Source organism: Onychostruthus taczanowskii, unplaced genomic scaffold (assembly GCF_017590055.1).
Source record: "Onychostruthus taczanowskii isolate IOZ18803 unplaced genomic scaffold, ASM1759005v1 scaffold2, whole genome shotgun sequence".
In the NCBI taxonomy this organism is placed as follows: Eukaryota; Metazoa; Chordata; class Aves; order Passeriformes; family Passeridae; genus Onychostruthus; species Onychostruthus taczanowskii.
Genome location: NW_024499239.1, coordinates 12182659 through 12205103, shown reverse-complemented (window position 1 = coordinate 12205103; position 22445 = coordinate 12182659). Strand labels below are relative to the sequence as shown.

The window sequence follows — 22445 nt, the reverse complement described above, 5'->3', positions numbered from 1 at the left end:
GCCACTTGCAGGCAGGGGAGGTGCCTGGTGGTTCTGCTGCCAGGATGTGATGCTGCACACGGGGCGCAGAGGCTCTCATGGCCACAGCTTATTAAACATTTCTGACGCCGACTCAGGAGAAGGGGAAGTTGTGACTCACTGCTCCAAAGGCTGGGCATCTCCACGGGACTGAAAGGTGCAAAAAGCAAGAGTTTTACTTTACTGAGTTACTAAGTCACTAAGCTGCTGGGAGATGTGACTGCATACAAGCAGACAAAGCAGATCTGTGGGTTAGATGGCTAGTTTATGGCTTATTTTCTCAGTGTAAGCTACCTACTGAAACAGAAAAAAAATCAAAGATAATAAAGCTGCAGTGCCTAATGCAGCACCCCCCCATCCAGCTCCCTGCTAAGATGATCAGCACTAGAACAGACAGCAATGCTAGTGGCTGCTTTGTCTAATCTATAGTACCACACTGGTTTATTGAATAACATATCTCTTTATCATCTATTTGTCTTCATCTCTAGAATTCTGAAGGCGATTATCAAAGGTGTCCTTACACCTTTAAAACTACTTTGGAAGTAGAGCCACAGCCAAAATGCTAATGAGCTCGCCTTAATTGTAAACATTGAGCACTGATAAGACTGAAACTCCATCCTCTGTTCTAAGGAGTTCTTACGTGTTTCCTACTTACACCGTTTTTTATCTGATTCTCCTTCACTTCTGTTCTTAGGCAGATTAATAGGCACCTGAACAGACAAATAACTACTACATCTCCTTCACACTCTTTTGACAGACTTTTGAGACTGCAAAATATTTTTGGAAAATTATTATTGGAAAAAAGATTACTGAATGATCAGGCGGACGGCAATTTTTCAGGCTGGAACAATTAGTTCTCCAGCACTCACATGAACACATTTGTAACTTGTACTTAAATGCTGATGGGACATTTTTTAGAATGTGATAAGTGTGAAATAACCCATAGTTTTATCAGTGTTGGTTGCTGCCCACTCCTGCAAAAAAAAGTTTTATTGTGATCATTAAGTTGCAGGTAGGCAGTGCCTCTGGACTGTAAAATAGGAATGTTAGTGTGCAGTGATGAAAGCAAACTTTGCTCAACACCTGTCTATATATATTGCAGGTTTCAGTGGCTGCCCAGTTGATCCGTTCACTCTATTGTCTCGGAATTAAGTCGTGGTAAGTAAAAGCAACTAAGACTGAGTTTTCTTTTCTTCTCTTTTGAACTTTTTAGCTTGCAAATCTAAAGCTCTGCTTTGCAGTTCAAGAAATGGCAAGAGAGATGTAATGTGGGGTACTGGAGTGGCATGTGAAATGTCATCCTCTTGTTAACATTTTTACCTTGTTTTCCTTTGCATCTATATTTTAAGGAAGTGATAAAAAACATAGTTCTGAAAATTGTGCTCTTTTTTTCTGCAGTTATGTAGGTTTATTCTTATTAAATATGACAAAGAAATAAAGTATTTTGTTAGCAGCTGCCAGCCCCTGCCCCCCCTCCCCCCAAAAAAAGCCTATACCAAAAGAAAGTATTTGTTTAACTATTATTTGAAAATAAGTGAGATTTTAAGTCATAGTAATCAATAGTACTGGATAATGGAAAATGTCTAGGATATGATTAATGAAACATTGGAAGGAAATACGGTCAGTTCATGTGTTAGCATAGATCTTCTGTAAAGCCTGTGTGCCTCAGGACAGCCGTGTCAGGCTGTTCTCGATGGAAACATTTTCTTATGCTAATTTGGTTTGATACACGGAGGTAGAAGGAATACATTAGACGCTGATGTAGTTTGCTCAACTAATGTGGCAGTAGGCAGAAATCAACTGGTTTCTCAGTAACTTTTATTATCATCTCTTCCATTAGATCAGTAAGTCTTTTTAATGTCTTTTTTTTTTTCTTTCTTTATTCTTTACTATGCATTTTGTCTATGGGATGGGGTAGATCTGTACTATTTCTTTGTTGGTGGGGTTATTAATTTTCTTGGCATTTTATTCTGAAAAAGTAATTGCGTTATTTAAATACCTACTAGGCATTTCAAGTAGTTCACTGGTATTTCCTGGCTTTGGGTCCTTGGGGGCAGTCTCCAGTGCTTTGCTTGGTTGTGAATTCAAAAATTAATCTTTGGGATTTATTATCTTCCTGTGCATACCTAGATATTAGTTATCTTTTCTAGTTTGTTTTGTGTGTTTTTTTAGTTTTGCTGTGTGTTAGATTCAGGCTTGTGAGAAATGAGTCTTACAGGTCCATAGGAATAAAATTGAGCACAGTGTTTTTGTAGCTTTTGCATATCTCTTTTTGCCTTTACTACTGCATGAGTTGAAAGTTTACATCCCAGCTAAGCCTTATTCAAAGAAAAAGCCCCAAGGAAGCAGCTGGTGCCAGAGCAAAGACAAGAACTTGCTCCTAGCAAGGCTGAATAATTGCTGGTGTTTATTTAAGTCGTTACTGCTTCTGTTGCACCTGGGGCTTTGTGGCTGCCATGGAACTGGTTCTGGGGCAAAACTATCAGCTGATGTAAAGCTACTGAATGAATTTGTGCTGGCTGAAAAGCTTTTTTTTTTTCCTGTCTCTACATAATGTGCTTCTATGTTGCAAGTGGTACATTTTGAGAGTAAAAAGACAATATTTCTTCAAACTTTGTATAAGAAAGGCCAATATGTAGGTTGGTCTTTATTCCTATGAAGTATGTGTGATAAATATTCATATTTACAGAGTCATGTATTTGGATATCAGATTAGCTAACAAATCCTTTTTTAAGATAAAATCTTTAGTGCTGTGGTGAATGATAAGGAAGAGATGCACTTTTGTAGAAAAGCTGAGACAGAAGGAGGGAGAGAGAGGGAGAGAGAATGGGGAAAGCCTGGCTGAACCCAGAATCTGATATGGAGCTGCTTAAGGAGCCTGTAGGTGCATGCATGGTCACGTTGGTGGTTGTAGTTATTATCAGTTAGTTTTGAAACTACTGCTCTTTTCTTCAGTACTTTTTATTTTACCTTGTTTTGACTGGGTCTGTTCCCCAGGAGAGAGATTTCTTTAAGGCTTGCTGCTCTCTAGTTCTTATGTCAGGCACAACGTGGCCTTTGGGTGAGCTGTCATGGGTGGAGGGGTTTGAACAATACTGGCCGGGCACACACAGGTGGTAGTTCATTTAGCTGTGTTAGGTCCAGCAAAACAAAGAGATTGACAGCTGTTTCTGATTTAGAACCGCAAAGCACAGAGTGCAGCTCTGCAACAGAGGCAAAGCTGTTACAGCCCGGTGAGTCACTGAGGAATGCAATGTAGGGCAACTGCATGACACCTAGTGTTCCTCAGATAATTCCCCAGAGACTTTAACTCTTTGAAATGCTGTAGTGAGAGAGTATAGACATAAAAACCACAGGAGCCCACTTTGGCTCTGAGTTTTTCTCTCTTACATTTTCAGAATTGGAATGCCATTGATTTTTTTCCATCTATCTCCCTCTTAGGAGGGGGAGAGTTCAGTTTCTTTTGAAGTTAGAAAGGATGTCACACATGGTTAGCATTTTCCAAAGGCAAGGAAAGATTATACTCACAACAAAAGAAGCACACACGATGGTGTGAGAGGATTTGCCACGAGGTTCACTGAAACGGACTGGATTACATCTTGCACAGGCATTGGTTTTCAGACCTTTGCAATATGCATAGCATATTGTGACCTGCCACTTTCAGGAGGAAATTATCTCCCGTTTCAGTACCGCTCCCAACAGGTGGATATCCAAAGCACCAATGAGTGTCCTGACGTGAGCTCCATGACTTCACCCTGGGTGCAGGCAGCCTGGCTGGTGTGCTGCCAGCCAAGGCAGGAGCCAGCTGCGTGGCACTGAGGCACCTGGGCTGGCACGGGGGTGGGCAGAGCTCATCACTCCAGTACCTCGTCCAGCAATTGTGGCTCTCCTGCCTTCGGACCTGGACCGGTGCGTCCAGCTGAGCACAGCAAGTCGCTGCAGTGTGCGTTGTCACTGGCCTGTTCTCTAACATGTTCCTTTGCATGCAGTAGTTTTTGGTGCTCAAAAGTAAACCACTATTAGGGTTTTCATTGTCACTGGTATCTTGCGTCAGCAATGTTGGCCTTTTCTACCACAGCTGACGTCAGCCTTTCCAAAGGCGCGTGTGAGCAGCCAGGGAGCGATGCGGTCGCTTTGCCACCTCACTGCTCTGCTCCTCCACAGTGCACAGATTGTCTTCCGAGTATTTTCTCAAGGTGTTAATGTCTGTATTTGGGCCAAGGAAAAATTCTTTAAAGGGAAAACTATAGAATGTAGATTATCTTTGTAGCACAGCCATTAATTAACAGTAAGTAGCTGTGGCTAGGACTCCAGCAGAGAGTATCAGGTGTCTCTCCACTGTCTTCTCAGCTGTTCCTCTTAACAAGAGCTGGAATCTGGGAAAGCTGACAACTGTGGGAGACTTCAAGGGTATAGATTGTTCTGCTAGTATCCTATCCTTCTGCTATTATCTGTCATTAGTACCACTCACACAGCATGGGCTGTTCTAGTAATGCCTCTGCGAACCCAAATGCTCAAGGCAAATGCTGTAAAGGCCTCCAGTATTCAAGTCAACCTTCTCAAATCAGAGGTTGGCTAGGGCTCATATGACTGACTTTGTATACATACCTATAAAAACTTCCTCTACAGAGGTGATTAACTCTCATTCTATGATGTTTAATCACATAAAGCAAAAACAATAATAATACATGACGTACCTGTGGGCTCCTGAGCACCTTAGGAACATGGGAGATGCTTATTATGGAAAAACGCTCTGCTGAATTCTTGTTTGGAGAGACCTTATTTAGGAGACGTAGAGGCTGTTGTTTGCTGAAGTTTTCAATCTCCAGTTTCTCCACTGAATGCATCAGCTCAGTTTCCATACAGTAATAATGCAGGCTGAATCCTTCATTTCCATATTAAGCGTAACAGAAGAGCTGTAGTACTGATGGCATCTCTAGGGATGGTGGTGTCCAGCATATTCAATGTCTCCGTGGCTGGAATAAGTTGCAGCTTCACATCTGACTTTCCAATATATTTTCATGATTACATTTCACTTAAGAATCACTTGTGCAGAGCAGTTATTTTTTTTAATAGCTCTTTAAATGCTGAATATATATAAATGAAACTTGTTTAACAAGATGGAGGTGTTTTTGTCTGGGTGGGGCTGGAGGTTGTTTTGGCATAGAAGGAGATGCGAGAATTTGCTCCAAGCAAATAGGAATCCTTGTTGAAACAAGCAAGAATGACTTTCTTTCATCTGTTCGAAGATCTTTGTGTATCTTGGGAGCTGCTCTGGGCCTCACACCACAGATAAAGAATGTGAAACATGTAGTTTTTACTAATGGAATTGTAGAATAACTTTTCCTGGTAATGTGGAAGAGGAGATACTCTTTTCTTTGTGGAGTGCCAGAAAACAATACCCACCTGTGTTACAGTAAGACACAAGTGATTTTGTCTGTGACATTTCCTTCCCAGCTAAAGGAGGAGGATGTGTGGCTTACTGATGTGGGCAGGGACAAAACATTTTCACCATCAGCTACATAAAGGATTATGATTAAATGAATGACTAATTATACTCCCTGAGACTGACTGCTAACTGCTGGTGAACCTTGTTTATGGGAGCATGAAACCAGCTCTGACTTTTGGAGGCTGGGCACAGGGGCTCTGTGTTTGAGGAGCATTGGTGGCAAATTTGCTGACCAGTGTTTCAGCCATGTGGGTGCTGGTCATGGGGCAGCTCTGACTGTGTGGCAGAGAGGGTGGAAGAGACAAACCTGAAGGTGAGGCTTCCCTGGACAGGGTTCGCTTCTCCCATCCTTTCCATGGAGTTTTCGAATGTGCTGGCTGATGTCACCAAGTCTGTAGAGGCAGAAGCATTGTGGCACATATTAGCTCATATTTGCATTGTCACTTCCCCCCTCTTTCACGTCTCTCCCTCTGGCTTCCAATACTGGTGGAGTAAACAGGGAGGACTCTTCCAGGCTTGGCCTCCTCTTGTGCTGGACCAGGTCTGTCATGTGTACTTGCACCCATGCTGGCAGGATCTGGACATGTGATGTCTTACTTTTTAAGTGATTATTGATTAATAATACAGTGCATGTCAAATGTGCCCAGAAAGGGGTCAGGCAGGAAGAGGTTCAGAGAGAGAGCCTGTGTGAGAAGGGTGAGCTGGACCTTGCTGGTACCAGCTCAGCTTCATTTGCAGCATCAGCTGTGACTTACAGGCAAATACAGACCTGCAAATGGCCACTGCTCTCTAATTGTCCCCTTCTCCAGGCACTCAGCAAGCTCAAAACCCCGGGCTCTTCTTCCACCTTGTCCAGGATTCTCCTCTTCATGTTTCCATGGGAATGAACCAGTGAAGGCAACAAGGCATTGTGTTTAGCATTCACGACCCAAACTAAGCAGTGCTTTAGGGAAGAATTTTTTTTGCTAGAACATTTCTGTGTATTGAATTGCCAGGTAAAGGTCTGTGTATTGAATTACAAGGCAGTTGCTTAAATCCAGAAGGTGGAAGAAAATAAAACAATTTTCTGACTTCTTGCTGAAAGGAGTTAAAATTAATTAAAGAGAAGAAATTCCTACCTTTTGGAAAGCAGATGAATATTTGCTTTCATGACAGTTAAAAGTGTATGAAAATATAGGTGTGAGATGGAAATAATTTTTAATTGTGTACACAAAGAAACAAACTGTGATTAAAAAATAATTGAGAAATCAATTTCTCAAATAGAAGAATAACTCATAAAGTTTAGTAAAAATTTGTGTTAAAAGGAAAATTGCTTATATTTAATTCTCATCTCATGTGTTCTTTATCCTTATCACATTTTTCACATACACTCTTATAAAATGAATATTTTGACTGCACTTGCATTTCAATCAACACCACTTTGTTAGTCACAGATCATGGCTCCCTGGCCGGAGGTAGAAAAGCCTGAAACCAATAACTATATTGGGGACTCTTCCAAACAAAACCAGAACATGGCTGGGAAAGAAGGAGAAAATCACAAAGGTAATGTGCTACTCTGAGTTATTAAAAATATATAGGATTTAGGAATCCTTGGAGAAGATGGAAAGTAATTAAACAATTTTTTAAATGTTATATTTTGTCAGGCAACGTGGCTTCACTTGGAAATAAAGGGGAAATTCAACCTGCATTTTCCACAGTAGCTTTGATAGATGAGACAAGACCAGAAGAAGAAGACCCGTGGGCTCTGCCAGAACTGCAGGACACTGGGGTCAAGTGGTCAGGTAGCCATTTCTCTGTAAATAAGTTGCCCACATTGTTTTCCCATCACTTGTCTCATGTTCTTCAAGAGTTAATGGGTGTATAATATTGTCAGCTAAGAAAAATCCTGAAATCCTGCTTCTTACACTCCTTAAAACATGAGAAGATATATGTAAAACAGTCCAGCACTAATACATTTTTATATCCAGGCAGCTGTTGGTCTTTTTTTTACTCAGTAGGATGACTGTAAAACCAAGGGTCAATGTCAGATTTCATAAGGCTTTTGTCACATACCAAAAAGGTTTTTTTTTGTGGTAAAAGTAGGCAAACAAAATACCTGCTTCTCGAGTTAAAATGTGATTAAGAACATTCTTTTGGGTTTAATCACACACTGGAGCCATGTCACTGTCTTTGTCTCCAATGTCTTTGCCTGTGCACTAGAGTATTCCAGAAAAATTCAAATTATTTTTTTATACATAATGTATTTGTTTTGCAGAACTGGATACAAAAGGAAAAGTCATTCGTGTACTCTATGGGATAGGGAAGTTCATTATGCTACTTGGATTACTCTACATGTTTGTGTGTTCTCTGGATGTACTGAGCTCTGCTTTTCAACTGGTAGGAGGTATGAAAATATCTAAAATATCAAGAATAAATTAATAAGGCAGTAAATTTTGTCTGAGACACTTAAATACAACTCCCACTCTTCAAGAACATTCTTCATATGTGATGAGACATAGATTCAGAAGGAAGTAGCTCAGATTAAACACTGACCTTCATTTGTTTGAAAGGGCCTTTCTGTCTCAAATTCCAAAGAGCTGTTGACGTAGGGGTTATGGGCCCCAATTTCCCAGTAGCTTCCTGTTACTTTAGTGACAGTTTAAAAAAATACACTTGTACATAAATCTGTCCCATGTAAAAGACATTTCAACAAGGTGAAATACAAAAATTGTGCTATTGACCAAAGCATCTAACACTGAAATGTCCCCCAAATCCTTCAAAGATGAAAACTATTGAAATATATTTTTTACATTTACCTCCAAGTGTTGAATTCAGGTGATGGACTCAGGAGTGGTTATCAGAGAAATATGTGCACTTCTGTTGAAGTATTTTGCAAACTCAGAAAGGTACAAGAACTGAATTAACCAGTATTATTAAAAGCATTTCCCTTAATTCGGTATCTAAAAAATACCAAGTAATGACATTTAAATCAAGGTATGGGTGGTTTTTTGTCCTACAGTCTTACTGCTGATGGCTGTGGCATTATATGCTTCTCTGCAGAGTTCAGCAGGGCTTATACTCACTGAAATGAGAGAATATAAAGTATTCTCTAAAAACTGAGAAGCTGGGAGGCCAGAACATGAATCTGGATCCCTGGGCTACATCCTACTTTTTTGGGATAGCAAACATGGTTATATATGTATCAATTAAATGGCTGAATGGTCTTGAATTAAACACTGATAATTTCTATGGACTTTACCTTGTACTTCCCTCACTCTGAGAATATGTTTTTTTATAGGTAAAGCAGCAGGGGACATATTTAAAGATGATTCAGTGCTCTCGAATCCTGTTGCGGGACTGGTGATTGGAGTTCTGGTGACTGTTATGGTCCAGAGTTCCAGCACTTCCTCATCCATTATAGTCAGCATGGTGTCCTCCACGTGTAAGTCTGCTTACAGAATCTTCCTAGAGGTCACTCATAAACCTTGTCTCAGGTGCAAACATTCCCACTTGAGTTCAAATTGTAGAAGCTTTGGGTAAAAGAATAGAGACTGTAGGAAAAGTTTTTCACAGCTGTTTCCCTGATATAAAATCAAATTTTAAAAAGGAATCATAATGGTATTAATACTAGTAGTAGCAATAGTAGTAGTAGTACTAGTAATAATAATAAAACCACAACTGCAATGAAAATCATTGGAAGCCTTAGCACTGAATGACTTAATTTTGGAATTAACTGGATTGTTTTCTCATGTTAGGCAGTTATTGAACTTCATTGTTTCTCTGGTATCATATATTCAAAATTCTGCAATAAGTAGGTAAATGCCTGGGAAAGAAGAGATTTTATTTTAATCTGGCCCTCTAACATGTGATGAAAATGGATAACCATGGGCCATATTGTCAGTGGGGACCACGGGACTATGGGAGTGCCACGTTCCCAAGGGGCTCGATTAAAGCAAACCTGCTTGGATTGGAGCAGCTCATCACACTGACATTAAGGGAAGTCAGGGTTTCACTGATAGTAATAGAAATTTTCATTGAAGCATAGAGCTTTCTGATAATATGATTTTTTCATTCAGTGTTTCCTTTTCTGTTTTCCAGTGCTGACTGTTAGAGCAGCTATTCCTATCATCATGGGAGCAAATATTGGCACCTCAGTTACAAACACAATTGTGGCACTTATGCAAGCTGGGGACAGGAATGAATTTAGAAGGTATTGTACTTAAACTCTAGATCTGGAAAATTGTTTCTTTCATTTTTGTAGGTCTTCTTCTGTATTCCCTATCACTACTACAGCCATTCAACCTTTCTAGACAGGAAAGTCATTAGCATGGCCATGGAAAGTCTTCAAGCATGGCCATGGAAAGTCTTCTTCATACATGTATGGCTTCGTATGCTTGAAGAAAAGCATATCATCTTCCTTTAAGAGTTTTGTGGGTTTGTAAGAATTCACTATTTTTAATGACCTTACACAGGGATAAATTTTCAGGTGCTCCCACTACAGCACCCACCCTTTATCATGTGCTAGTTATGGGAGGGCTGTACAAGAAGTTTATGTTACGTGAGTTTGGTCTGGTTTCCTTGAAAGAGATTTCAATGTTGAAGGCTTCTTAAGTCTGCAGAAAGCCAGAGCTGAAATGTACAGAAATGAAGTGTTCTGGCTGTCAGGTATATACAGTGACAACTTTTAGACTGACACTTGACATTGCCACTGAGAGAGCTCATGGAGCACTTGGAGGCTGACTGGAGATGGGTAGTAAACTTGGGAGCGATAGGAGACTTTGCTGCCTTGTCATTTATGGCACACTGGGCACACTGAAATACTCGTAGCCAAAGCCTCTGAGGGACACGCTGCTTAGCCTTTGGAGGAGAAGATTGAAGGGACCAATCAAATACCAACAGTTTGCAGAAATGTGGGAGAGCTGCAAACCCTCTTGCCCCAGGAGTCAGGGAGAACAGGTCTTAGGGCAATGACTGGTTGAGAATTAAAAATGTACTAAAAACAGGTGAGAGGCAAAATAAATACAGGCTGTACAGCCACTTCTTTCTTCAAAAAAGTACTCTTGGCAGCCTCATGATCACTTTTGTCCTTTCTAGTTTTTCTTGTTTTACTCACCTGTCTGGCTCTTTAATTGGTCAAGAGCGTGGAGCCAACCTAGCACTCCATAACAAAGTAGCTATCATATTTGACCCCAGAAATTAAATTATTCCCACCTTGAAATGCCCTTAATCTCTACTTTTATGATTTCATATCTCATTTATGTTATATATATTTTGTTTAATTAAAAGCAGCTCTGTCTTTTAATTTCTTCTTGCAGGGCCTTTGCTGGGGCAACAATCCATGATTTCTTTAACTGGCTAGCTGTGTTTGCACTGTTACCCATTGAAGTCATTACTGGCTATCTCTACCATCTCACCAATGTTATAGTTGAGTCCTTTCACCTTGAAAGTGGTGAGGATGCTCCAGAGCTACTAAAAGTTATCACAGACCCCTTTACAAAGCTCATCATTGAGGTAAGCTCTTTCTCACTCCAAGGAAGCTGCCTACCTGGTTCAGTCACAACTAATCAAAATGCTCTGAGTATGAGAAGGCTTCCCACTCCTATCCCTGTGTCCTTGGGGTAAAGTTCATTAGCAGATGAATTCTTCTCTTTATTCACATTTCATAAAGCCCCAGCTCTGTTTCCAGTTTCTATTTCCCCCACGTTTCACTGTATCAATGGCAGACCTAGCTAGGAGGGCTGGGAAGGCAGGTGAGGACAAATTCAGCCGTGTGGGATGGATGGGAAGGCTGCCTGTTTCCTGGGCGTTGGCAGGTAGCACTAGCTGAGACAACCTGCCACAGCCAGAGGATCAGTACAGGACCTGATGATGACACTGAAATTATGGGACATAATCATGTGCCTTTAGAGGCCAGGAGATGCACACAGCTTCTGAAGTGACAGTAAATACAGTCAGGCAGTTGTGTCAGAGCAGCTGATTAAACAGAAAGGGTGAGATGAGGCAGTGGATGATGTGGGGAGAATGACACAAAGGGTTTGTTCATGCAGAGTTGTACCTTTTTTCCTGGGAACAACCCCTCTCCCACCTATTGGGCAGGAGTTCCAGCATTAGAGTCATGAAGATTTTACATGGCTGAGCTTCCAAAGGGGGTTATTTGAGTAAAGCTGAACAGAAGAATGTGATACAAGCTGGAAATAATGCATTTTTAAAATTATTTTTATTCTTCTTTTTAAGCTTGATAAATCAGTAATAAATGCAATTGCCACTAATGATGAATCAGCAAAAAACAAAAGCCTGGTAAAGATCTGGTGTGTCACTGAATCCAATGTGGTGAGTATCATGTTAAATTAATTGTCAGGTACCTCAGGAAATATATTACTGATCTGTAGCTGATGCTCCTTATCATAGGATTGTGAAATTAGATTTTTTAATGAGGGTGGGGTTTTTATCATCAGAAAAAGAATGAAAAAAAATTTAATGCTGTATTTGCTCCACTTAAACCAAGCATGGTCACCAGTGGTGACCTTGACCTGGCTGCTTTCAGTACTGTGCAGGCCCTTGCCTATCAGAACTGGTGGACTGGTGCCAAGCATTTTACTCCTTTTAAACTCAAATGCCTTGAAACACTGATAGTCCTACCAACTCCCTGAAAGTGGAAAAAGTCTGCACCATAGGCCAGAGAAAAGATCGTTTTAACCACCATTTATCTACTGATCTAATCAGCTTTAGTTTTACTTGTGTTGGGGTGATCTGGTGGTAGCTGGCTATTTGCAGCTTTCCTGGAAAACTACCCTTGGAGAAAGCCTCTGTGAGGCTGTCACCTGCTCCTCTTCACCCAAGCAGCCCTGCAGCTTGCAGGAATCTCTTGCCCAGACCAACACCAATGAGTATTTTGGTAAACTATGGAGCTGAGTGTTTGGTTTGCATTGTTCAGCTAACTAGCAATTACAGCATAAAACATGCTTTGATTCTCTAATTAGAGTATTCTACCTGTTGGCACGTATAGAAAAGTAATTCCTGAAGTCCTGAGGCAGAAGATACTTAAGGACAGGCCGTGGAGGTTGAAATTAAGTGCTCAGCTGCTATTGAATGACGGTGTGGAGGGGCAGTGAAACGCTACCTGTGGAGATAGTGCCGGAGCAGAGCTGCGCTCACCTGAACCCTGCTCGGGTTACGCCGCAGTCTCCGGGTGTCTGTGGCTGTGCCACTGCCAGAGCCGGGTCACAGCCCAGCCTGGTGCCCCCCACTGCCCCTCAGGCACAGCCTGAGCCTCAGCTGGAGGGCTCTGAGCCACTGCACAAGACAGGAAACTACACGGAAAGTGTAGGCTGAGGGAAATGGTTATTTCTAGACACACAATTTTTTTCTGTGTTGGCTGTATTTTGGCTGTGTACCTACTGCTGAAGCTTACAGTCAAATTATGAAAACATGTGAAATCCCCAGAATTTTGACTTGACCTCGGTGGGGGAAAAGGAAAATAATTTAAATTATCTGCATTCCTACTGGGTTAAACTAATTTCTAGCAAAAATTATTAAACAGACCCATGGCAAGGATAAATACATGCTGACCTCATATGTTTAAAGCAAAACAAACATTTTGATCTAGTGAAGCTGCTTTGAAACTAAGATGATTGAAAAACATTCAGGAAGGTGAGAAACAAGACTGTGTTGTGTTTGTAAAGGTTTACAAGATATGGGGTTCCTGGAGCCCAGGCACTCCCTGGAGATGTGGGGGCACTAGATCCACTCCCAGTTTTGCCCACCTGCATCATCTGGAGAGAGGTACAAATGCAGGTGTTCGTAGGCAGTACCCAACAAAAAAAATATGATTTCTCTTTCCCCATTTCTGCAAAAGAAAATCACTCAAGCACTTTGGAAAGATACCTCGTGTTCAGGAGCATGGTTCAGAGTCCATTTGGCTGTTAGCTGCTCTTGTGTAGAAGTACAGCTCAGTCAGCAAACTCTTCCTTAACCTGCTTAATGACTTGTGGACCTGGTGTCAGAATGCAGTGTGTCTGGCCTAGGAGGGCTTATAAGGGAGCTTTTATTGTGGTGTACACAGAAATTCAGTAATTTAGTAACGCTAATCATAGTGTTTATAATGAGCTCTTAGCCCTTGAACATGAAAATTAAAGTAGCAACAGCACTTCTGTTTCTACTGACATGGAAACTGAGGCACAGAAAATCAACTCGAGCACTTTGTGCCCATCCAGCAAGAGAGGCTGCACTAGTGTTGTAGCATTCTAACTCACAGTCCTGCAGTACTCGTCAGACCATGAACTGCATTGAGATGTCAGGAAAGAGGTCTTTCTTTCATCAAGGAAGCTGTGGCACTGGCTGGAAAAGGAATGCCACTGTCCCACAACTGCAGCCAAACATGAACCTCACTCCACAACAACTGTCATCAGTAGTTAAGTTCCTTAGCTATTAGTGGATTGGTGCTGTGGTTATTACAATGTAGAAGATTTTGGGGATATTTTAATCATTACATGTTGTAATGATTGACTTGGGTAACAGCATCATCATTCATGTTTAGAGTGCAAAATGTTACCATGTCATTAATGTGGTGCCAGCTTACAATTCTGACTTTTTAGCTGATGAATTTTGGTTGTAGTAAAATTTGAAAATTCTACGTGAGCTCTTAATAAAGTATTGTAGATGACTGAACTATCTGCTTTGTCTGGCAATCTTTAGACACTGCAGAATGTCACAATTCCACCTTCTGAAAACTGCACATCTCCTGACTTTTGCTGGACTGAAGGAAATGTGACATGGACCCTCAAGAACATAACTGAAACAGACTATATCAGTAAATGTAAGTAGTAGAACTTGTCCTCTGCAATATATTTACAAAAGTATGTAGCTTTCTAATGGTGCTAACAGCCCACTTCTGAGGTGTGTCCAGAAGCCCTCGCCAGCGTAGGGACACATGGCACTGCTGCAGGTGCTGCCTGAGGAGCCTGTGCTCTGCACAGCTGGAGTTACAGCATCATCACGGTATCTGGCTGCAGGTGGATCTCTTTCCATGCTGCCTGATACCAGTAATTGAGGTCCTCAGTATCATGTCACCCTCAACGTTCAGATGCCTCGGAGCTACGATTACTTAGCTGTAATGGTTGCTAGGATATCCCATCCCTATGCATGCCCTGCAGGACTTTCAACAGCCCTGCTCAGGCATGCAGCCACCTCTGGGAAAAGCTGACCCACCCTGCAGCTTGAGCACCCCAAAATTTTCTCCTGCCTTTGTACTCCTCTCCCTTGCTCATGGCCACCCAGTTCCTGCCTGCCCCACAGGGATGCTCGCTGTGTATTTTATAAGCATGTCTGTAGAGGCACCTCTCCTGCCTCACTCAGACATGGCTTTTGTGGAGGAGGGAAGGTGGCATTTCCCTCTTTGCATCAACCCTTCAAGTTGTGTTTACTTTGGTCCAATTTTCTTAGGCGAGCGAATGAAAACCAGAGCTGGGCTTAGGATCACAGGCAAAATGTGGGTAGGCTAATTAATTTTCCTTTTCTTTTTCAGGCCAACACATCTTTGTAAACTCAGACCTGCCTGATCTTGCCATCGGGCTCATCCTTCTGGCTTTGTCCCTGCTTGTTCTCTGCTCCTGTTTGATAATGATCGTTAAGCTATTAAACTCGGTGCTTAAAGGACAAGTGGCTAGTGTTATCAAGAAGACAATCAACACTGGTAACTATCTGCTTTTCCTGAGGATTGTTTTAGGAATGACAAGGACACTGAGCATGTTTATTGATGTCTCCTGTTCTGGAAGACATTATGGAATATTTTAAAGAAAATACTGTTGAATGAAAATCATGCACACTGTCCAACATTTTTTCTCCCAAGCATTTTTTTTCTTTAATTTAAAAATTTATTAGTGAACAGGTTGATTGAGAAATGCAGCAGATTAACAACATTAGAGACCAAAGTCCAGGCTCTGTTTCTAGATGTATAATCATTAGCTGTTAAAAATGTAGAGTTCCCATCCTCAAAAGATAGCACCAAAGTGCTGAGATTGTGATTGCCTGCTCTGGCGCAGGGCCTGCATATTCCTTCTAAAGTAAGTTGAAAAAAGTTTGTAGTAATTAATGATCTTATCCTGTTCTGCTGCCTAACCCTCTCTTCAGCAGGATAAGGTAGCCTTGAATGGTGGTGTTTTTCTGTCTTTCCCTCTGGTGTCCAGCTGTTTTTTTCAGCCTGGATCCATTGAGTGCAAATGTTATGGGTCTTTTTCACCAGGTTGCTTTTCCTTCATACTCTCCTTAATGGAGAGATTAGAAGCTGTAGCAGAGAAAAGCAGTCCTGGCACAGATCTGAGGCTGTGGTTGAAGTGAGGGTACACAGAAATACAGAAGACAACAAAGCGGTCTCCAAGCTGTCTTCTCCTGGGCCAAGAACACTGCCCAAATTAAAAACAAGGGGTAGAAAGTAAACAGCTGACAGCTACTGCTCATTTAATTTGGGATCTACTCTGTGTTCTCTTGTGTCTTCCCAGCTGATTAAGTCCTCACTTCTCAGCTCTCTCCATAAATCTGCAGACTACAGGGGACATTTGTGCCTAATTTCTCTAATCAGTGTAATTAGCTGTTCTCTGCAAGAGTTAACAAGTGCATTTTTAGGAGATAATCTGCTTGGAACTAGTTAGAACAAACAACTTGGTTCTCTCAGGATGGTCTTCAGAGCTTTCTGAAGATCTGATCCATGCAGTGGGTGCCTGGTTGCTGAAACGAAGGCTCTCAAAATACCCAGAATGTTTTGTGTTGACCTCTGAGGAAACATTTCTGGTACCTAATTGTACCACAACACACATGCTACCCCAAGTCAGGACAAATGTCTACCTAGTCTGGTATCCATCTCAAAGTGTATCCAGTGGTGCAAGGCCGTAGAAGGCACATGGCAAACAGGATAAATCAAAACAGTAGAACTGACCCCAAATTGTCATTTGAGACCCAATATGCAAACAATATATCTACATTTTAGGTGCTTAACAGTCTTCACTGCTGTGTTATGTTACATAGATCACTCTGTTATGCTAACAGCAGTGTTCTCCTTCTATTTTTTAGATTTTCCATTTCCTTTCACTTGGCTCGCTGGATACCTGGCTATGCTCGCAGGGGCTGGTATGACCTTCGTTGTCCAAAGCAGTTCTGTTTTCACATCTGCTATTACACCTCTTGTTGGTAAGTTGTAAATACTGTGCTCTTTATCCCCATGTTTTGTCTTCTCCATCATTCTGAAACCAACTCAGTCGTGTTTCTTTTCTCGTAGGCATTGGTGTTATAAGCATTGAGCGCTCCTACCCCCTCACCTTGGGAGCCAACATTGGCACAACCACAACTGCTATACTTGCAGCTTTAGCAAGCCCTGGGAGTACATTAAAGTATTCATTACAGGTCAGTATAAAACAATGCTTTCTTGACTTAATTTAGAAGTTGCAACTTTTCTGAAGAAAAACCTGACAAAAGTGGCCGTGATGCAAATGTGCTGTTCATGTTATTCATGTTGTGCCTGATTTTGTCTGTGCTATTAATAACAATGCATTCACTTCCACTGCTAGAGCAAAAAGGTTGCGTTAAAAGTTTTCAGAAAGTCAACATATAGCTTATCTTGCTTTCATAAATTGTCTTGATCTGCATGGATTGATTCAGAACTGAGACAGGGGAGGCCATTTGACCCCCAAGCATGGAGCCTTTTCTGCTTGGAGTTCAGTGCCCACATACTGAGAACCCTCCAAGGGTTATTGATTTCTGTAAGCTCTCTTCTCAGGATCCTAAGTCAGTTCATGAATTGTACAGGGACTCCTGTAACCTAAATGAAGGTTGCACAATCCTTAAGCTGGCAAGCTCTCTATCTACCCGACGTTGCAGTGAGCATCATGGCATCTATTTTTCTCCTTGTAAATGTACTTTGACTGGGTTTTATTGAATTCCTTTTTGCCTCAAAGTATTTGAAAAGTAGGAAGCCTGGCTTTGACCTCTCATTTTCCACCCAGTAAAGAACCTTGCAGCAGATAACATTTGAATGAGTGCTTTACAATTAAGAGTGAAAAGATAATGACGTTTCCTTGGTGAATAGGATGAATGTCTTTACTAGCTAAAATAAATCAAGAAAATTACAGAAGTCATTTTATTGTCCTCAGGCAACAGATGTAATCATGAGAAGATGCTATCTTGATAAAGCTCAGATTTCATGATAACGTACTGGTTTTATAATACCCTTTATAAATAAACGCCTGTACTTTCATATTTACTTTAGTCTGATAACAGTTACAAAATTGAAACAGGATAACATGAGCAGGGAATGTACTGTTTTGTTCAATATATGCTTTTTCTGTCTAAGTGAATCCTGTATGCTTTAGCAAGTCTGTGCCTTTTAATGCTACTTTTTGTTTAAAAAAAATTTGAAGTATGTGAATCAAAGGATTGTAAAGACTCAAAGTCCCCTTCCAGGAATCTCTTCAGTGGCCTATAAACTTATAGCTAATTTTTTGTAAAATCCAGGTTTGTACCATTAAAATTTCTCTATTGAATGTGTGCAATACTAAATTTATGCTTCCCGTGTTTTCACTGAAAATTTATGGATGCAGAACCCAATGGTTTCCACACCTTATTGACAACAGTACTGTTTCCTGGGAGCTGGAAGTAATTATTATGTGGGTAGGAGTATTTTGGTGTTTTAGTTAATGAACTTCTCAAATGTTTTTGCTTTCAGATTGCCTTGTGCCACTTTTTCTTCAATGTCTCTGGGATTATTCTGTTTTATCCGATACCTTATACCCGCCTGCCAATCCGCATGAGCAAGACCTTGGGAAATATAACAGCCCAGTACAGATGGTTTGCTATATTTTATCTTCTCCTCTGTTTCTTTCTGTTGCCTTTGTTTGTATTTGCTCTGTCACTGGCAGGCTGGGCAGTCCTTTTGGGTGTTTGCCTTCCTCTGTTTGTTCTTTTTATTGCTGTGGTTGTAATTAATGTTATGCAGAAAAGGCGACCACATTCACTGCCTGAGAAGCTCCAAAACTGGGATTTCCTACCTGTCTGGATGCACTCCCTAGAGCCCTGGGACAATATAATTATGTCTTCACTTGCTTTTTGTGGGAAACACTGCTGTGGCTTCTGCAAGTGTTGCAAAGTCAATGCTGAAGAGGAAGGTGCCAAAGACAAGCAGCTAAAAACTATGGAAGTTTATGAAAACACCATGGCAATGGCTGATGAAGAACGAGGTGGAAGAAGGGCACCAGCTGTGGCTTGTGTTGACAAAACAGGCACAAACAACACAGCCTTATAGTATTGGATCCATGCATATTAGCAGAGATACAGCACAGGACAGCCAGGCTCATCAAAACCACCTTGGACCTTGCACTGAGGACAGAGTGAACTTTTTGTTAGGTTTCTGAAGCCAGTGATACATCACTCATCAAGGAAGGGAGTCAAACAAGCTTGACAGAGTCCCTAAAAAAATCTATGCTCAGTTGCAAAGCTAATAACAGATTTGCTCACAGAGGATCTGCTATGTGGTACCTTCCTCCAATGTTATCAGTAGCAAACAAAAGAAATCCTGATGCAGTCCCATGAAGAGGGGGATGAAAGAAGTGGCAATCAATTCAAACTTTAAAAAAACAATAAATAATGCACTTGTAGAATAGTCTTTCTGACCTACTGACTCAGCAGAAATTACTTCATAATACCTAAGAAGCCCTTGAAATTAAAAAAAAAAAAGGGGGGGGGGGGGTGGGAAGGAAAAAAAAAAAGGAAAAAAAAAAAAGGAAAAAAAAAAGAAAAAAAAAGGAATCCTAATGTTTTCATTGGCCTGTTTGCAGTGGTCAAAATGGAAAACAGTAGTTTTCCTAGAATAGACAAAATCTATTCTATGTGTGTGAAGGAAAATGAAATGCTGGGACATCCTTCAGGAGCTCTTGGAGTCCCACTCTGGCACGAGAGTGTGCATGAGCCCATTTGGAGCCCTCTCTGTCTCCTCTAACAGTGGGGACTGGAGCTATCATCTTTTGTTATCTCAGGCTAAAGACCATAAAGGTAATTGCTGCTCCCTCTGCCCACTGAATGTTAAGAACTGTGTATGGAGACATTGGGCTGCTACCAAAGGTCTTGACTGACTGAGGATGTGATTGTGTGGCCATTCCTCTCTCTAGATGGTCCTCTTCAGTCCTGGTCACCATGTAATCCCACAATATGGACTGGTGCAGGAAGGAGGACAAGTAGGGGAGGAGAGAGCTGTGCCAGCCTGGGCTGATGCCAGGAGATATGTGTGCAGCTGTGGCTCCATTTGCCTGAGCCACAAAAGGAGTTTTCAGTTTTCAGCACCGGAGAATGACTTTAGACCTACAACAGAGAGAGCCTGCAGGGCAGATTGTGGCTAGCACAAGGCATCTGGTAACGTTTACTGGAGAGAAAGGGGTTTTCACTACCCCTCTGTGCTCTGAACCACACTACTTGGAAATAATGTGAATTTTACTGGCAATTGTATGTAGCAATCCAAATCCCAAATAAAATCCATAAGGAGTGCAGTCACTGCAATGTCTAGCAAATCCATGGGTAGTGCAATACTTGATAGGAAGCTGCTTGTGCTCAAATTTTACCTTACTGGTGTTTTAGTAAATGCTTGTGAGACTGCTCTGAATCATGGGCTGACAGAAGGCTTAATTTCAAAGTCAGGAGAAGAACATTTCAAAGACACACTCAGTACTTCTGCTGATTTTCAACAGCTTAGATATTACTGAGTATGGGACGATATCTGAAGTCCAATCACTAATATTAAAAAAAAATAAATTAGATGGCTGAGTGTAAACCAGGTGTCATTTAAAGCCCATTTAAGTGGCTGAATTTTAAATTACATGTGTAACGAAAATGCTGAGAAGACCCTTAGTGTAACAAAGCTACTCAGTGCTGCTAGAACACAATTACTTCTGAATAGTTGTTTTCTTCAGAGCTTGGAATTCAGTAGGCTATATTCATCAATCAAGTAAATACATACATTTTAGAAGTGAAAATTGTTTTCATTTACTTTTTTAAGCTAACATGCTTACATTAAAAGTGGCAAACTATGTGTTTGCAAATTGCATTCAAACTGAGATTCTAACTTTCTGTGATTGTGAGCCAGTGACAAAATGCTTAGAATTAGAGTGAAATTCCAAAACCACCAAGTTTTGCTATAGTTCTGCTCTTTTAGAGTGTAGTACCAAACAGCAGAATTATGTCAAATGTTCTTTTTAAAGTTATTTTCCTTACGCTTCATGTAGTTGAAACAATTTTGTTGGCATCTCATTTTTAAAGTGGAATTTTTATATTTTCAATAAATCTTCTTCATTTTATTCTCACAATTCTGGATACTTTTTGAATCTGTTTCTTTAAATCCCAATGTGCATTTCCCATGCCCTGTTTCTTTGGGAAAATATGAGAAAACTATCCAGAATTGTTTTCAAGTTATCTTACGTTTCCATTGACCACCCATTGAAAGAGGAAACATTTTAGTCTACTTTTACTCATTTCTTAAACAACATGCACCTTATTTGGCTTCTTGAAGTAAAGCCTTCAAGAACAGTGATAATAACTGTGGGAAAGCAACTCTTACAAATGAATCAGGGTAATAATTGTCAGGCATATCAGTACTTTATGGTTCCTCTTGGTAACGTCTCCCCTGTGATCTCCTCTCCTCGCTCCAGGTCATACCATGCCATTGTGTTAAGCAGATTCCAACAAGTATTTCTGTTTAATACAGCATGATATGTCCTGGTACACTCACCCCCACACTCTTACTAAAATATATTTACGCTTTATTTATAATTGTTTGAGTGTACAGAATTTTTCATAACTTATAGAGAAAAAGGCTCGTGATTATGTTATATATTACATATTTGAAAACTATGCAATGTTTATCTATAAAAATGTAAAAAGGCACTACTGTATATTTTGTAATATAACTTTTCAATTGTTTGTAACTGTGTATACTGTGTATTATGGAGACTGTTGGCTCCATCAATAGGTTACTTAAAGATTATTAGTAATGCAGAGACAGATTTCTTAAAGACAAAAAACAACTATAGACTTTCATAACATGGCTTAATGCACAAGGATATTAAACACTATGTTTCTAAAAGATTTGAATTTTCTGTAATGAGAAATTTTGGAAATACAATGTTTCTGAAATACTTTTTTAAACTCTTAAACACTTTATCTTTTAACTGTTTCAAGGACAGTATATGTCTTTATATTTTGTCATGAATGTTCATCTTGTCTGTCCTCATGCATTGAATGTAAAAATAAAGAGAAGTCGAAAAAAATACTTTTCATAATATCTATTTATATGCATATCATGGAATCTTGCAGAAAAATAAGCATTCAGACAAGTTCTAGCCTGAGCAGATGCAATGTGCAAGAAATGAGAAGGTTTTTTGAGCACTGAGCTCTAAAGAAAAGCACCTGTGTGTCCAATATTTTCATATGAATGAGAGATTTTCATATGGAGAAAAATAAAAAGAATTGCTCAGTGCAACTGTGTGGGTCCAGATATTTTCTGGCAGAGTGCTACAGACTGTCCTTAGTGAAGGCAAGCATGGAAGAGCAAAGCCAATGATATTGTGGCACAGGATGCATGACAAGTCACCACAAATTATCTGTGTCACTGTACCAGGCTCAGATTCTTCCTGAATTCTCTGGCAAACAGAGTGTCTCTGCAATGCTCCTTATACCCTGTGGCCTGAGTGATGTCTGGCTTATGACTGGCAAAAATATCCATCTTACTCTTTTTTTTTTTAATCACACATGACCTATGGAGCTTAAAATGAGCCAGACAGAGAGAAATAAAAAAGTGCTCTTTAAATGTGTTAAAGAGCATTGCAAATGTTATTAGACTTTCTAATTATGAGCTCTATAGTAGCTGAGGAACCAGCCCCAAAAGCAACTCTCATTCCCACCTGCATCATGCTTTATTGAAATGAAGATAGCAGAAATATTTCTTATAACACCAATATTTATGCACTAA

At 40.5% G+C, this 22445-nt stretch overlaps 1 protein-coding gene across 1 annotated transcript; it reads left to right on the top strand.

The window, feature by feature from the left end:
- The first annotated feature begins 1134 nt into the window (after window positions 1-1134).
- SLC34A2 (solute carrier family 34 member 2) lies at window positions 1135-18734 on the top strand. The gene is made up of 13 exons (XM_041402876.1): window positions 1135-1176; window positions 6895-7009; window positions 7111-7248; window positions 7722-7850; window positions 8745-8888; window positions 9545-9656; window positions 10762-10957; window positions 11681-11776; window positions 14141-14261; window positions 14970-15137; window positions 16511-16627; window positions 16716-16840; window positions 18159-18734. Exons 2-13 carry the CDS (start codon window positions 6904-6906, stop codon window positions 18732-18734), a joined length of 2028 nt encoding a protein of 675 aa, XP_041258810.1. The 5' UTR covers window positions 1135-1176; window positions 6895-6903.
- The last annotated feature ends 3711 nt before the right edge of the window (window positions 18735-22445 follow it).